Raw genomic sequence first — 16,891 nt, 5'->3', positions numbered from 1 at the left:
TATCATAAGGTCGCGGGTGAGCAAAGAAATTCTTTTAGTTCATTGGATGAAAATCATATTATATCAAATTCAAATTCAGCCTCAAAAAATGTATCGCGAGTGGCTTTGCTAAAAAAAATCCTGGCCAAACTATAAGAAAAAGAAATCCTCTTTGTATAATTCATAGCTACTCATGAATTTCACGAAAAAATGTTAAATACCAATCGAACGAAAGTAGAGGTATGAAGCCTATAAAATTTATAAACGATGGGTTGTCTATTTTTCTCGTGGCATACAAATATATGATGGTTTAGTTAGGGTTACCTGCTGCAAAAAATCTGGTTCGAATTTGCATTCCGGTTGCAGTTTTTTTATTTTTTACTTTGGCCAGGAATTTTTAAGGCAAGCCACTAGCGGTACTTTTTTTTCATAGTAAATTAACTATGAAATGCTTTTCATCCATTAAACAGATGCGTGAAGGTCGTTCTTAAAGGGATCTTCTACTATACGTAGAGAGCGAGAGTAAGAGAAAGTGAAAAAAAGTCCCAAGAAAATGTGAGAGCGAATGCATAAGTACCTATGTATGTACTCTTTATACGTAGTACAAATATGTAGAAACAAGTACAATTGACGGCCGTTGAATTGAGTGAGCATGTACAAAGGCTAACTCATCCACCAACATTTTTCACGCAAGCCGACGTGTATTTTAATAGTATACGTAAGTATCGAGTTCTCTAACAACCCTTCTTATATATCAATTTACAGAGTGAGCAGAGAGAAATCAATCTGTCGCCAGCGCCCGTCCCAAATTGGAATAAACTCAATTTTCACGCCGACGTCCGTAGCTCTCAACTCGACGAGGCTACTATTGGTCGCAAATATGAGTCGAGCCCCGATTCTTAAAGCCTTCGCATTTCTCCGTTGCGAGATTCCGTAGAACTACAGTTACTATTAGTTATTCTGTGGAACTACACTTGATTTTCCATACAATTTTACGATAGAGACTAATCTCGATTGTATCGAGAATAGGGGCTCTAGATTTTTGCTGAAACTCACAATGCGGGTGAAATAGTTTTGAGGTCAGCCGAAATTTTATTGCTGATTAGTCACTGTTTATCATAGAGCCATATTATAAAGCGTAAACACTATGTTGGATTTCAAACGTAAGAAAGCAAGTTTAAATACACTTATGTCGTGATCTTCACATTTTGGTCTGAATTTTGTTTTCTTAATATACTTAATATAAGGCAGAAAAATATAACGGAAGTAATTTCACAACAAACAAGGAAATGTAACGAAGAAGGAACATTCCGTTTCATCTTTAAGAAAAAGGTCTACTTAACAAATGATACTACCTCATAGTATAAATGCGAAAATTTGGGCGTATCGTGCGCGCGTGTGTGTTTGTGTGCGTATTTGTTACCTCATCTTCACTTTGCGTGAGTGATGAAACTTTGGATGAAATTGGTAAGTGGATAGCTGAACGTCACGAATAATACATAGGCTATTTTTATCCCGATATACCTAGTGCCATCCACGAAGACGCGTGATTTTGTCAAAATTAGACATTAATGACATTTTAATAAGAACCACGGCACGCGTCATCGTGAATGACTCTACCTCTACCTATATAATGCTAACTCTCAGGAAGCCGCCGGAAAAAGCTAGTATTGTTATAAAACGAAACGATAGTTGCAAGGCGGCTAATTTTTAACCGAATTCAGAAACAGGTGGAGCAGAAAATATTTCGTAATTAGGCCACTTAAATGGATACCGTATACATAACACAAATCACTTAATTGGATATGATGTGAGTATGCAAGAATAGGTACGGTATTTGACAACTCCTGATTTTGCCATATCTGATTATTATTATGAAAATATAGATATACAGATAGTGTTTAGCGAAGAGAAAATTAAAATCGGTTGAAAATTGGATTTTTAGTGATTTTTTGAAAAATCTATATACCTGTCTCTTTCTCAAACGCTTTTCTCTATGCAGCGTGTGACGTCACATGCCAGTATGTCTTTCTCTGTCTAATTTTCAAACCTGTATAACTTTGTTATTTGTCAAGGTAGCTTAAAAATTGTTTTTCTATTCGATAACAGGCATTGTGTAGTTTTAATTTATAAAACATATACAAAATAGTCAAATACCGTATTGTTTTGTTTTGGTTTAAGTACAATTTAGGTACGTAGGGCATTTGGATAAGTGTGCGCTAAGAAAGAATTGTGCTCTACGTGACTACATCTATATCATCCCCTACAACCTGTATCGGAAAAAAGTTGTTTAGTTCAAAGCAAATTTAGATTAATTTTAGGTTTTTGCTAATTACTTTTAATCACGCGTCTACTCTTAATATTTCTATTGTCCTGTGAATCGTTCAAAGGTTAACTGGAAAAAATCCCTTCATGGGAAAAGTTCTCATTTTTACTTTGATCCGTCTATGTAAACTATTATTTTTATGTGTTTTTATGTACAATAAAGAGTTATTATAATAATATACATACATTACAAAGCAAAAGCTAAAGGCAGCTTTTGTGATATACATAATAGTGAAGTGCTTTGTCGTACATGTATGTCAATAACATAAGAACTTTGTGGAGTACGCTGTATCAGGACTTCAAGAGTTCAAGCCATAATGCAATTTGAGTGGGCACTTATAGGGGGGAGGCCGGTTGTTTTTTCCTGAAATAAATTGACGGATGACGGGTGCAATTTCGGCGAATCTGTCGATGGAACGACTGGTGACAAATTAGTTTATTTCTTGGTCTAAAAATAGCTTTCATTGTTTTGGATTAGCTATATTGGACTATTAGAAAGCTACTTTTTATCCCGATATTGGGATGGGGAAAAAATCTTGAAATAGAATCATGAAATTTGGCATGGTTATTTTTAATGCAAAGGCAATGAAAACCACGATGTAATTTTCGGCAATTACGGGAATTTTTGTTTGTTGCTTCTTTACGCTAGAATGCCTGCACGGTTTTCGACGAAATTTAGATTAGTAATAAATGAATAGTGAATACGCAAATTTTTTATCTCGATATTCCCACGGGAATTTTGTTCACCGAATTTCAATTAAAGTGCTGTACCTACCTACCTATCTAATGATTTACGCGCACGAAGCTGCGGGTAAAGACTAGTAAAAAAATTACTAAGAGGTTATAGTAGACGCCATAGGGGACCGAAAATCTGGCAGCTTCCTTGGACAAAGAATGAGGGTTTTCACAGAGCTAAAATATCGCTAGATGGCGTTAGTATAGTGAGGTCCGTCTGGCGTTTGCTCGTGATTGGTTAAATAACTAAATGAGCCAATCGCAAGCAAACGTCAAACGTCAAACGGACCTCACGATACTAACGCCATCTAGCGATATTTCGCCTCTGTGAAAACCTTCATTCTTTGTCAGAGGAAGCTGCCAGCTTTTCGGTCCCCTGTGGCGTCTACCTACCTCTTAGTTATTTTAGTTATTTATTTACTAGTCTTAGGTAGGTATATTATCTAATGGCCAACAGCCATTCTATTTTATTTACTTAATTATTGTTAAATCGACTTTATAGATTAATTAAAACATGTTTACATATACTTACATAACGGCCAATAAATGAATTTTACAGTTATTATTAAATATTAATATTTCAACATTATTTAATTTGGCTGTATGACCTAATGTTCCCGGGTCCATTATAAGGTTGTAATTAGTGAAAAAAAAAGTTTCAAAATAGCGGGAATTTGTTTTGCTTTTGCAAGGAGTTCTTGAAAGTTGAAAGAAATAAAAGCAAAGTTTTTTTTTGCTGCAAGTGTTGAATTAGAAGCCCGAGCAAGCGAAGAATTCTATATTTCAATCACGAGCGTAGCGAGTGATTCTAGTTAGAATACTGAGAGCGCGAGGGATTCAAACACACGCACGAGATGCAAAAAAACTTTGGTTTCGTGTGACACATACAACTTTTTCCCTCAGCAGCGAGAACAAAAGCACAAACAAACAATATAAAAAATATATACTTATACCATTATTATGATACAGTAGCATAAAACACTATTAAGTTTAAGTTTAGGATAGTTGTATGTAAATAAATATAATTTGATTGTTATTTACGGTTTTTTTTTACTTGAATTTATTAAAAAATCATTAGTATGTTCATGAAACGTAAGTAAAATTACCAGTTATTATTGACTTAACTGACTGATTCAAAACAACTAAATTTAGACTGACATCATTATGTAGCTAGAGAATTGAATATTGAGGCATGTGTGATATTTCATAATATTTATGTGATGTGACGCTCAGAGACGTAGAATTTACGTGAACTATACCTATCCGGCGCTATAAGAACGTGAGACGGGAAAAAGGAAACGAACTTCTTGCTTCATGTTAAATCGGAAATGAGAATAAAATTTCACTTCACATATTTGTACCTATAGGTACACTATTATAGGCCGTGATTATAGGTATTTAAAGAGATAAGTACCTAAACGAAATAGGTAACACAAAGTAGACTTACTGCCGATTTAAAAAATAAATAACAGGTGAGTAATTTTTGGGGTTTATTTTTTTTTTAAATAATTTAATGATTGCACAATATATACAGGTTACAGTAGTACAACTCAGTAAGGGTGTTACAATTAAGTATTATAACAATGGTAATTCCTTAAATATAACTAAAGAACATTGGTGGATTTCTCTTTAGTTATTTAGTAGTAACTTGTTGACTTTTCACTTCAAAAAGAGTTAAAAAAAACGGCCAAGTGCTAGTCGGACTCGTGCACGAAGGGTTCCGTACCATCTATACCTACAATATTCATTAGACATTAGCAAAAAACGGCAAAAAATCACATTTGTTGTATGGGAGCCCCTTAAATATTTGTTTTATTCTATTTTAAGTATTTGTTGCTATAGCGACAACAGTTATATATAATCTGTGAAAATCTCAACCATTTAACTACGGTTCATGAGATACAGCCTGTTGACGGGCGGACGGACGGACGGGCAGCGAAGGGTTTCCGTTTTTAGACGAAACTTGAAACATAATAATTTACCTAGTTGCTTTGAAACAAATAAACAATTTAACAATTTAATTAGCAAACTTTTCACTGTTGAATACTCGTATAACCTAGCCTAACCTAACCAACAAAAAGTTGGAAAATCTCCGACTTCGTCACTTCAAAGTTCAATATCTCAAAAACGACTAAACCGATTTTGGTAAAACATGTCTAAGAACCATTACTAGAAAACCTGCTTTTAAACAAAAAACCGGCCAAGAGCGTGTCGTATACGCCCAGGATAGGGTTCCGTAGCCATTACGAAAAAATCAAATAATATTTTTCTAAGGATTTTGTCTTGTGTACTGAATCTTCCAAGTTTAGGTATATTTTATACCTTACGCTGCTATTTACTCTTAAACTACTAATAATTCTTAAGCAATCTTATTCCACCCAACAGTTTAGATTTTAGAGGGTGGGGGGTCGGGGGCGCTCGATTTCAATGAAAATTTGCACTTTAAATTTGAATATTTCGCAAATAGATCACTGAATAGAAAAATTGTCTTAGCAACCCCCCAATGGTTTTAAAAGACCTATCCAACGATACCCCACAATATAGGGTTAGTCGAGAAAAAAAAATCACCCCCACTTTACGTTTATGGGAAAAATTATTTTTTATTGTACCACTGTCGTCGTGACTGATATGTTTATTCATGTCAAATTACAGCTTTCTAGTACTAACGGTCTCTGAGCTTACCCGCGGACAGACAGACGGACAGACATGGCGAAACTATAAGGGTTCCCCTAGTTGACATGCGGAACCCTAAAAAGCCGCATTCAAACCCGTTTAAGAGCTACGGTGCCACAGACAGACAGACAGACACACTTTGCGGTCAAACTTATAACACCCCTCTTTTTGCGTCTGGGGTTAAAAATGCATGGTTGTAATTGGTTTTAGCAATAAAAAGCCGTGGCTGGCAGCTCACTAGATATTGTATCTACCCAATAACCACCCCCAGAACCTTCCAGGAATTCCATCTGTATTCCAACCAATGGGATTGATCGATACCACTTCTCGGTTGCAAGTTATCTGTATAAGTTGCATCTTAATAATCAAAGAGGAAATTGTAAGCGTATCGCAGAATCGTTCCCCGACTTGAGATTAAGGAAAATTTGATTGTACGACAAGATATTTGAGAGACTCGGCATTTCCTCCCATCCGATAAATAGTGCTCAGGCTGTGACCTAGATAGGCCTCCGTCTAAGTACAAGCACTCTATTCCAGCCGTCCTAGTGATAGGACCACGAGATTGCGTTTATCACTGGACCAGTTTCACTTTTGATGTGGTAATTAATATCAGGTAAGAGGCCAGATACAGTTTAGCTTAAATCAATATCAAGGTTTGGAATTAAAACAAAACGTATTAAGTAAATATAAGTTTACAAAATATAGAACCAATCTGCATTGTGGATGAATTTTTCATTGCTGCAATATGTCTTAGTAATCTTGTTTCATAAAAATTACTCACCCATTCCTGGATTGATAAATCTACTGTATTGTAAATAAAAATACTAAACAATAATTTGTTTTAAATTTAATTTAGTCATTTTCTGGCTTTGTGTAAACAAATGTTTCTCACTAAAACGTCAAAAAAGATGTGAATGAAATTTGGCACACAGATGTGAAAAAGATATATATGTGCGGCCGATCGTAAAATCCGCCAGATCACGAAATTTCTAGGTATATCGTGAAATGGCGCCATTTCATGATATATATATATATTTTTTTTATTCGACTGGATGGCAAACGAGCATGTGGGTGGGGGGATATGCCTAAAAGTTGGCCAGCCATATCACGATTTGCCTGAGAAACAATACGGCGCGAAGCGAGCGTGCCGCGGCAGCGGCCGGCGAAGGGCCAAAACCGATATGGCGGCGTTTCATGATACCTATGCCTAATTTCATGATCTACCTAAACCTCACTAGGCAAATCGTTAAACGATGAGTTTTGAACGATTTGGCGGATGTCCCTTAGCCTAGATATGCCTAGGAATTTCGTGATCTGGCGGATTTTACGATCGGCCGCCGACATATAGATCCCTCGGGGTAACGATGAACGAATTCTCGTAATCGCAAAGCATTGTCTATGTGACTAGACGAAGTTGCGGGAATTAGCTAGCTAGTAACTAATTAGTACCTCCATTTATAAAACACTAATGTTTCCAAGTAAGTACTTTGCTGTTTAATAAGAAAAGATTACTTCGAGGAATTAAAAGCCTTCGACCTCTCTGGCCTCTGAATCAAAGCTCGCTCCTAAGCTATTAATTCCTCCACCCGTAGAATAGACAATTACTTATGGTCATTATGTAGCAGTACAGAAATAGGAGCAATGCATTTTTAATGGGGTTAATGGAAGTCGAGACGTCAGTCGCTAGAGCAATATAGACAGGGTGTCGGAATCTGATTTCAGTCGGAATTTATTTATTTATTTATTTATTGAGGTGTTCAACAGCGTTAAAATTATGTTTATTCTAGTTTACAGAATGACAGAACTCCCTTAATAATACAAGTATATAAGCCTGAGTAGGAGTAAACGTACCTACAACAATAAGAAAAAAAATTGTTAATAGGAAATAACGAATATATATATATAAGATGTGTCGCTAAAAGTAAATTAAGTGTGAAACATGTGTAGTGTGTGTGTGTGTGTGTGTGTGTTTGTATGTTACCAATTGATGTTCTACATTAGTGCTAGTCTAGTAATACGGTAGTTCAGACTAGACAAGGGTATAAGTAGCGATTTTTGCCGATACACTGTTGAAAATAAAAGAAACAAGAGCCTCTGCTACCTTTATCAAGATTTTGACAAGTGCGGCATGCCAAGGTATAGTTGTCAATCCACTTCGAAAATATGTAAAACAAGAGCAATTTCTGTCAATCGATTTTGAAAACAGAAAATCACGATAGAAAAAGTTGTGAATCATTGTCAATTTACTTTTAAAAATCGAAAAAATGTAGGTTCGTGCTGATAAGGTGTGTTATTCTTAAGGTTGTTCACGCTGACGCTGGGCTCGTCACTGTTTCAGCGCTAAGATTAGGTACGAACCAGATACCAGACATTGACAGGATTTATTTTTTCAGAACTGGGCGTGCTAGAATGGGTACTTTATTTCAACAAACATAATATAGTACCTATATAAAGAAACGATAACAATTATATAGATTAAAAAATATCTAAACCCTGTACCGCTCCTACCCGGGGCATCGTGCCTAGCATGCTTGCGGCATTCACTCGTTGCACGGCTAAGCTCAGACACTGGGCGAAAAAAGACCCGGCCCTGGGATCGCCAGAGACCCCAACTATTTTATCCGATACCTCGCGAACAAATTTTTTGGTGTTGGATGACCACGGTCCTAAAGTTTCAAACGCAAGTGCCGCAAATTATGTAATCATTCGTTAAAAAACATTCGTTAATGTTGTAACGCGTAAAACGCGTATTTGCGGCACTTGGTTGTCTGCGCGTGGTCGGCAGCAGTCCCTAGCTTATTGGCAGAACCTCTGACGTAGGACGGAGCCAATGTGTCTGAGCACGTAATGTCCCACACCAAAGTCTTGCCTAAGCTCCAAGGCACCAATGTACAACCGTCGGGCCTCTTTCCGTCCGAGGCAGACATGCCTGAGGGCTTGAGGGTCGCCGGTATGGCAATAGTGCTGAGTGCCCGGCGGATAAGGTCGTTAAGCGAGATTACATAAAATATGAGTGAATATTAGGCAAGCTTAAAACATAATTTAGCTCGCTTAAACAATAGAGCTCGAGTTTGTATATCTTTGAGGAAGATTGTTTAATTTAAGTCTTCGATCATCAATACGTATTTAAGTAGTGTAATTTAGGTGAATGCTTTTAAATGATACGAGCACACCTGTGTTAAGAATCTCTCTTGCTATACTCGCCGTAGTCGACGTGTATTTTTAGTGTTCATATAATATTCGTTTAATGTTTAGTCTAGGATCCCTGCAGTCCTTGGCGTGTAAAAGAGAATTAATAATGTTAACGCCGTTATACTTAGCAAAGAAAAACAGCTTTTTGTTAGCGTCTGCATTTTAATGGACCTGCTGCATTACACAGGTTAAAATAATTAATTAAGGTGAATTTCAACACAAAATATGTATTTATCTATATAAGTATGTTTATCCGTTGCCTAGAATCCATAGTACAAGCTTTGCTTAGTTTGGGACTAGGTCAATTGGAGTGTCCCATGATATTTATTATTATTATTATTAAGTTCCTAGGTATGTCTGTCAAGATTGTAGTGGCTTAGAAGATGTCTTAGTCTCTTTTACTTTACTTACTACAATTTGAGACCAAAATAGGCAAGTAAAGAGACTTCATAATTATAGAGGCTTCGTATTATTAAACAGATCGCAAGCTGCCCACCAATACCCAGCCGGCAATTCCGAGGAATTCATCATGTCAGCCGAAAGACGTCCACTGCTGGACATAGGCCTCCCCCAAGGCTCTCCACTCAGACTCTTGCTTTCCGCATTCAACGCGATCCCGCGATCATAATCAGGTCGTCGGTCCATCTTGTTGGAGGCCTACTGACAGCAGTATTCCTAGGAATTAATGTGCTATTATATTAAGTAACCTTACCTTGGAGGCATAAGAAGCGGCGACAGGCACCGCGGCGGCACGTGCCTTGGGCTCGAAGGGACAGGCGAGTCGGCGAGCGAAGCGAGGGAGCCATGGGCCATGGGGGCAGCGCGGACGTCCAGGGAAGCAGCTCGGAGCGGCGACGGCGAGCGGGGCACGCCTGCACCGCCGGCCTCGAGGGTGCGGCCGTCCGGCGCAAACGTACGAATGGCAGGCGATGATCCGCGGTGACTCTAAACAATACATTTAATAAGTCATCATCATCATCTTCCCAGCTTATATACGTCCCATTGCTGGGCGCAGTACTCTTTTCAAAATAAGCTTGAGCCGTAGTTCTCACGTGGCCCCGTGCGGATTGGTAGCTTCGCACACACCATGTTTTCCTTCACCGTAAAGCTCGTGATTTTCGCAAGTGCAAATTCAGAGGTGCGAGCCTGGGTTCAAACACACGATCCTCTGTTTGAGAAATTATAGGTCAAACCACTAGACCGCCATGGCTGTCAGTCAGTCAATCAGCTATCAAATCTTAATAAATTGATGTTGTAATATTGTTAAATTGCCTCCTCCAGAAAGAAGGCGTATGCGTGCGAGAATGCGTTGTATGTGTTTGAATTGAAATCTTTTGTGAAGCGACTGAAAGACTGCGTCTGTTTGCTGTAAGAGTGTAAGAGACTTTGCTCTGCAAGACTTAACACTTTTAATAGTATGTTGTGATGCTAAACTTGAAAAATAATCCATTGAAATAATCTGTTGTTAACCATAAACGTTTGTATTAATTGGTTATCAAAACTGTCTTCCCTCCTAGTTAACTACGCATCGCAACCATATTGAAGTTTTATATACTTAGGAATTTCATTTTCAGTTAAAATAAACTAGGTATCAGAGACGAAAAACAACCAATTCGCTCTTTTTGAAATTATCTTCAAAGGTACTCCTGCTTTACTTATACTTTACTCCATCTTTTACGCCGAAGCCCGAAGGGTTTCTTTTTGCAGGTGGTAGGACCTTGTGCAAGGTCCGCCCGGATTGCTACCACCATCTTGCTCGCTAATCCTGCCGTGAAGCAGCAGTGCTTGCACTGTTGTTTTCGGTGTGGAGAGTAAGACAGCCGGTGAAATTTCTGGCACTTGAGGTATCCCATCTTAAGCCTCTAGGTGGGCAACGCATCTGCAATATCCCTGGTGTTGCAAATGTTTATGGGCGGTGGTGATTTCTTACCATCAGGAGACCCACTTGCTCGTTTGCCAACCAGTCGAATAAAAAAAAGGCATGTTTTTGGACCCGAATACTATTCAGAAATGAAAGTCATTTCTGTGTATTCTAAATTTCCTTACGCAATGTCCCGTTATTTACACTAAAACACATTTAAGTTTCATGAGAATAGACAACAACTACATTCTCATTTATATTCATTCTAAAATTATGCAAATTTCAACGTTTGAGCCTAATTGTTTTCAATGAAAACTTTGCACGATCAATTTGCATACCTAGCCGTATGAAGGACAATATTAAACTAAACGCGAAGACTTAGTTTGACCCTTAAAATGAGTTTAAGACAAGAAACTAATGGTACGCTTGAAAATAATTCGCAGACAATTTGAAACATTACGAAATTATCCTCTCTCTCTCTCTCTCTCTCTCACTGTGTATGTAAGTACCATTTGAATGAATTATTCATTAGGCTAAATGAAAACGTTTCTTAATCTATATTTTTTTCTTATTTTTAACAGAGAGTTTTTTTTAATCTAGATATCATTTATAGCATATTTGCCTTGGTTTAGTTGTCTTTATAACACTAACTAGCCTTTATCTACGGCTTCGCATGCGTAAAACAAACTAAAATATCAGGATTTCCCTAAAATTCCCATGTAAATTGTTTTAGCAACCCCCTAATGGTTTTGAAATACCTATCCAACGATACCCCACACAACGAGGCTGGATGAGAAAAAAAATCACCCCCACTTTACGTCTATGGGAGGTACTCCAAAAAAAAAATTTTAAGTTTTTATTGTACCATTTTGTCGGCATAGTTTGGGACTAGGTCAATTGGTGTGAAGTGTCCCATGATATTTATTTATTTTATTTATTTAATTATTATATATTTACCGATGATCGTACGATGTTATCTCAGGTTTACAAACTGCATAGCAAATGAAGCCTGATGATTGGACAAGGTCCACTGTCTGATTAGGCATTCCTTGTGATTCCATCACTTGCTTATTGATGAATTCATCAAAAGCTGGTGCTCTGGAGTGCTATTAACGTAAGGGAGGTCTGACCTAAATTCATGACTTGGGGCAAGCGATGACACCCCGGTATAGATGTTTTGAGCCCCGTTGGTATATATAAACGAGTCATAGGCTTCGCAAACTTAGCTTAGACCATTTCTCAAAGGAGCTTTCATGTTTTTTCATTTATTTACGTTACACGACCATCTTTGGTTCACTGACTTAGGTAGGTACATTTGTGCTAATTTTCAACTCAATCGGTTCAGTAGTTTCGAACCAAATTGCTGTGTTAAACGGACGGACGGACAGATAAAGAACATGCGAGTGATCCTATAATTAGGGTTCCGTTTTTTTCCTTTTGAGGTACTGAAAATTCAAAATGTTTATACACACCTTGTCGTCGATGAGAACCTTAAACTTAACTTGGCATACAGTTACTGGATGGGAACCACGTTTTTAGCTTTGATGGATGGATGTTATGAGGTAGGTACAGTCAACGACAGATGTATCGATATGGCCAAAGTTATATAATAAATATACACGACCTCAGCGTTAAGATAGTAAAGTCGTATACACATATTTTAGTAACTTTGGCCGGATTATCGATCTCTTATTTGTCATAGACTGTTTACATGTATATCTCAAAGAAGATTAAGAATTAAGATGACGATAACTTAGGAGGTATCATAATGAAGTGAGCATCAGTTTTCACATCGTTTTCTTATGTCTCACTAAGATGATGATTTGGTTATTAAGTTGCTGTAGCTCTGGAGGTACCTACCGCTGTCAAAACCAGGTGCGGATCCAGACCTCAAAAAAGGTTGTGGTCACAGCCACCCGAAAATCGGAAAACTGTTCGATGATTCATTGTGATTTTTTAAATTTTATTAAGGCATAGCGTTTATTATCTTCAGCCTATCAATCTCAATAGACCCTGAAAGTGTGTCATCGTCACAAGTCTAAAGGTAGTGAGGATGCCTATCGTGCCCACAACGGTGGATACGCCCTTGGTCAAAACTACTCTACAAAAAAAACGTGTCGGACATGCCCAAAATAGGGTTCCGTAGCCATTACGAAAAAATCAAGTAATATTTTTCTAAGGATTTCGTATTTTATACGGAATCTTCCAAGTTTAGGTATATTTTATACCTTAGGCTGCTATTTAAGAGTAAAACTACTAATAATTCTCAACCTTTCAAGGAAAACTATAACGGCTAAGTTTCCGTTATAGTTTTCCTTGAAAGTTTGATAAACTTACCATCCTGATTTTTTTCAATTTTTTCCACTTTTTTTATTTTAGAAACCGGACGCTCGATTTTAATGAAAAATTGCACTTTAAAGTTGAATATTTCGCAAAAAAATCAATGCATCGAAAAATCGTCTTAGAAAACCCCTAATGGTTTTAAAAGACATATCCAATGATAGGTACCCACACTATAGGGTTGGATGAGAAAAAAAAATCACCCCCACTTTACGTCTATGGGAGGTAAGCTAAAAAAAATATTTGTACCATTTTGTTGGCATAGTTTACATATATATCCGTGCAAACCGACAGACCGATAGACCTACAGACAGACAGACATGGCGAAACTATAAGGGTTTCGTTTTTGCCATTATGGCTCCGGAACCCTAAAAAGATGGGAAACGTCAGGCATTAAGCACCGAGCTAGCCGCACGCATATCTGAGTTGATAACCTTGATGATTGGATATAGCCGTGATGAGGTTATATTAGTTACCGTAGCTCTAGAGGTGCCGCTGTCCAGGCTGCTCTGCGAGGATATGGAAGGCGTACGGGCCAGACGGGCGTGAGGCAGTGAACTGGCTGCGCGCGTTTCTGAACTAAACGGCTGTACCCGGCATTGCTCCTTTGAGATCAGCATTTCCTGTGGAAAAAAGGTTTAATAAGCAATACGTTTTGCTAAAAGATTTACGAGTACACAAAAACGTTGGTTTTCTATATTTCTGTGTAAAATGTATCCATGATACAAAGTGGTTTTTCTTATGTTAGACGGACAACAAAGCGGTCCTATAAAGATTACGTTTTTTTTCTTTTGATGTACGGAAGCTTAAAAATAGTTTTAGAATAGAATTCATTGGATGAATGTACTTAAATTGTATTTAGTCTATGGCTATTTTGTGATTTAGTTATCATTTACCAGTCAGGCAGAGCTTTCGGAAACGTCCGAATTTATCTCGCATGCTCATGTAGGTATGTGGATGATGCAGCATCGGCTTCAGACTTTATTTAGCTAAAACAATAAAGCTATTATGCAGAAAATATTGTTAGCGAGCTACAACAAACACCTACACAGTTATATTGTAAAATAATAATGCCCTTAGGTCCCGGTTTGGCGAAGTTGACTGTGCGGTCTGACCTTTTGAACTTTGCGTTCGTTGTTTCGTAACAAATCCAAAATGACACCCGAGTTACAATATTTCACCTTTGAACCGTGGTAATATCATTAGTACTTCGGGAATTAGGGGCTGAGTTTAAAAAATAATGTGAATAATTCAAAAATGATATAAATCTGTGTAATATTGCTATAAAAGCACCTACATCTAAGATAAATTGTTCGCAGTTGTGAAAATTAACTAAAGCGGTCATTTTCCTTCCGTATTCTTTTTCTTAATACTAAAAAAAAATGAATCTGTGCATGCACGCTGCAAGCACTTTTTTAAGTGTATAAGGACTCAGATAGAAAAACTTAGTAAATATTATTTAGATATTTATATTATACAAGTGTCACTATTTTAGCAAGTAAATATAAACACAAACGTGTATATAAATAATATAATCACGGTCGCTTGTACAGTCGAATGCAAAAATATATATACAGCCGTAGCGTAGATATCAACCTTATGTCAAAGTCAAAGTCAAAGTCAAAATATCTTTATTCAATTTAGGCTATAACAAGCACTTATGAATGTCAAAAAAAATCTACCACCGGTTCGGCAAAACCTGTGCTGAGAAGAATCCGGCAAGAAACTAAACGAGGTATATATATTTTTTTAAAACAGATTTACAATATTATTAAATGATATGTATACATCACAAGTATTTAACACAACTTTATTTTTAACACAGTAGGTTCGCTATTTGAAGGGATCGCTAATGCGGATCGGAATTATTTCCAAATATCCCTGTCCATGATATAATCATTAACTTTATAATACGCCTTTGATATTAATGTCTTCTTGACAATAGATCTGAATTTTGTATCCGTTTCATTTATAATATTTTTTGGAATTTTATTATAAAAACGTATGCAATTTCCCAGAAAAGACTTTGGTTTTAGCCAGTCTGTATGTAAGATGGAACTTTAAGCTTCCCTGTGTTTCTAGTAGCCTTTGGCTTATCGACGTTAGTGGGAAAATCACATATGTTCTTCCTAACATACATGATTATTTCAAAAACATAAAGCGACGGCAGGGTTAGGATATCTGTTTCCTTAAAAAAGATCTTAAAGATTCACGCGTCTTCAAATTATAAATTGCTCTAATTGCTCTCTTTTGTAAGATAAAAATTTACTCAATGTCTGCAGCAGATCCCATAAAATAAGGCCGTACGAAATAATGCTATTAAAGTAAGCAAAATACACCAACCGTGCCGTCGCCACATCGGTTAGCTGCCGTATATTCCAAACTGCAAAAGCAGCAGAGCTCAACCTACCCGCGATTGCTGTGACGTGAGGTCCCCACTGTAGTTTAGAATCGAGCGTTATTCCTAAAAATACTGTTGATTTTACAAATTCAATAGTTCGACCATTGAATTCGAGCTAGATGAATTTATCAACGAGAATTTAATACATTTAGTTTTCTTAGGAAATCCTACTAAATAGTAACAAATTATTGGCAGCAAACCATGCGGATATCACGGAAAACGTAAACTAAAGAACATAATTATGTTGTATTTTTTAAAGTATTAACCTTAGCGGTCCCCAACACCACGATGCTTAGATAAAAAAAATATTACTAGGTACTTATACTAAATTAACCAGGCTAATTTTGCGGGAAATCAGTATAGTCCCCGCGGGATAGGGATAAAGAATTCTTCGCAGATGAAGTCGCGGGAAAATAGCTAGGTAGTGCATAATTATTTTTACATTTTAGTACTTATTCTTTTTTGGCGGCGCTTTTTGTCGGCGTTTATTTCGGGCGTTTTTTATTATGCTTTTGATCGTACCTACTTTTATGCGAACGTCAAGGATAAGAAAGAATGATTTATTATTTAAGAGCAAAGAATCGTCGTAAACTACGTCGTGAATAAATTAACTTTCGAGGATGAGAAAATAAACAAGAAACTAAATGGTGCTAATCTGAATGCCGAAGTCCAGGACATGGTAAAATGGCATAATTTTGGAGATACCTATGACCAGCTGTGGTCTGATATACGTCGATAATACTGAATTACCTGACTAGTCTATACTTCTAGAGTCTACAGCTCATAATACTTACTTTCACGCGACGAGAAATCAAACTAGGGCAAAAGTGTGAGTGCTACTTACTTATTTACCTAAAAGGGAAGGATATAAAATGAAATAAGGTGAGCGACGGGCCATACTTCGCCGCAGCGGATTTTCATAACTAGTCTAGAGCTACCGAGTAAAACTTTATCTATGTTTTTGTCCAATTTAATGCCGGCGTTTCATTGGGAGCGACAGGGAAGTTTGTGGGAACTGCGGTTAACTCACAAATGTTAACTGCATTTTAAATAGTAATTCACTGTTTCTAGTGAAAGCATTTTTAAGTGCATTGCTACGTTTCCGACTTAATCGGAGTTCACAAAGGACTATTCTGTTATATATAATAATCGCACAAGGATAGGAAATTTTAAATGTTTGTGAATATGCTTTGTTTATTGCTGGACATATTCATACCCGTAGACGTCATTTATTGTATAAAAGGATTAATTGGTTAATATATTGTTCCAAAACGTTTTTAGGTAAAAAATCTAGGTGATGTATTTTTTCGTAAGTTAATCGAGAAACTTCGACAATTGTGGTCTGATTCGAAAGATAATTAAACCTTTTAATTACCTGAGACATT

General features: G+C 37.0%; 1 protein-coding gene across 2 annotated transcripts in view; it reads right to left on the bottom strand.

Annotated features, from left to right (window-relative positions):
• Positions 1-16,891, bottom strand: part of LOC141441598 (synaptotagmin-5-like) — a 125,926-nt gene that overhangs the window by 10,820 nt on the left and 98,215 nt on the right. Inside the window, exons 1-2 of one of the 2 annotated variants that reach the window (XM_074106393.1) lie at positions 13,582-13,735; positions 9,617-9,849 (exon numbers count right to left, since the gene is read on the bottom strand). In XM_074106393.1, coding sequence (XP_073962494.1) covers positions 9,617-9,849; positions 13,582-13,725 — 377 coding nt within the window. In that variant the 5' untranslated portion in view covers positions 13,726-13,735. Of the gene's footprint in view, positions 1-9,616; positions 9,850-13,581; positions 13,736-16,891 lie in introns of those variants that run through there. The other variant, XM_074106387.1, reaches the window with a different exon arrangement.

This window comes from Choristoneura fumiferana, chromosome 2 (genome assembly GCF_025370935.1).
Source record: "Choristoneura fumiferana chromosome 2, NRCan_CFum_1, whole genome shotgun sequence".
NCBI lineage: Eukaryota > Metazoa > Arthropoda > Insecta > Lepidoptera > Tortricidae > Choristoneura > Choristoneura fumiferana.
The sequence above is the reverse complement of the archived record's forward strand: the minus strand, read 5'-3'. Positions and strand labels throughout refer to the sequence as shown.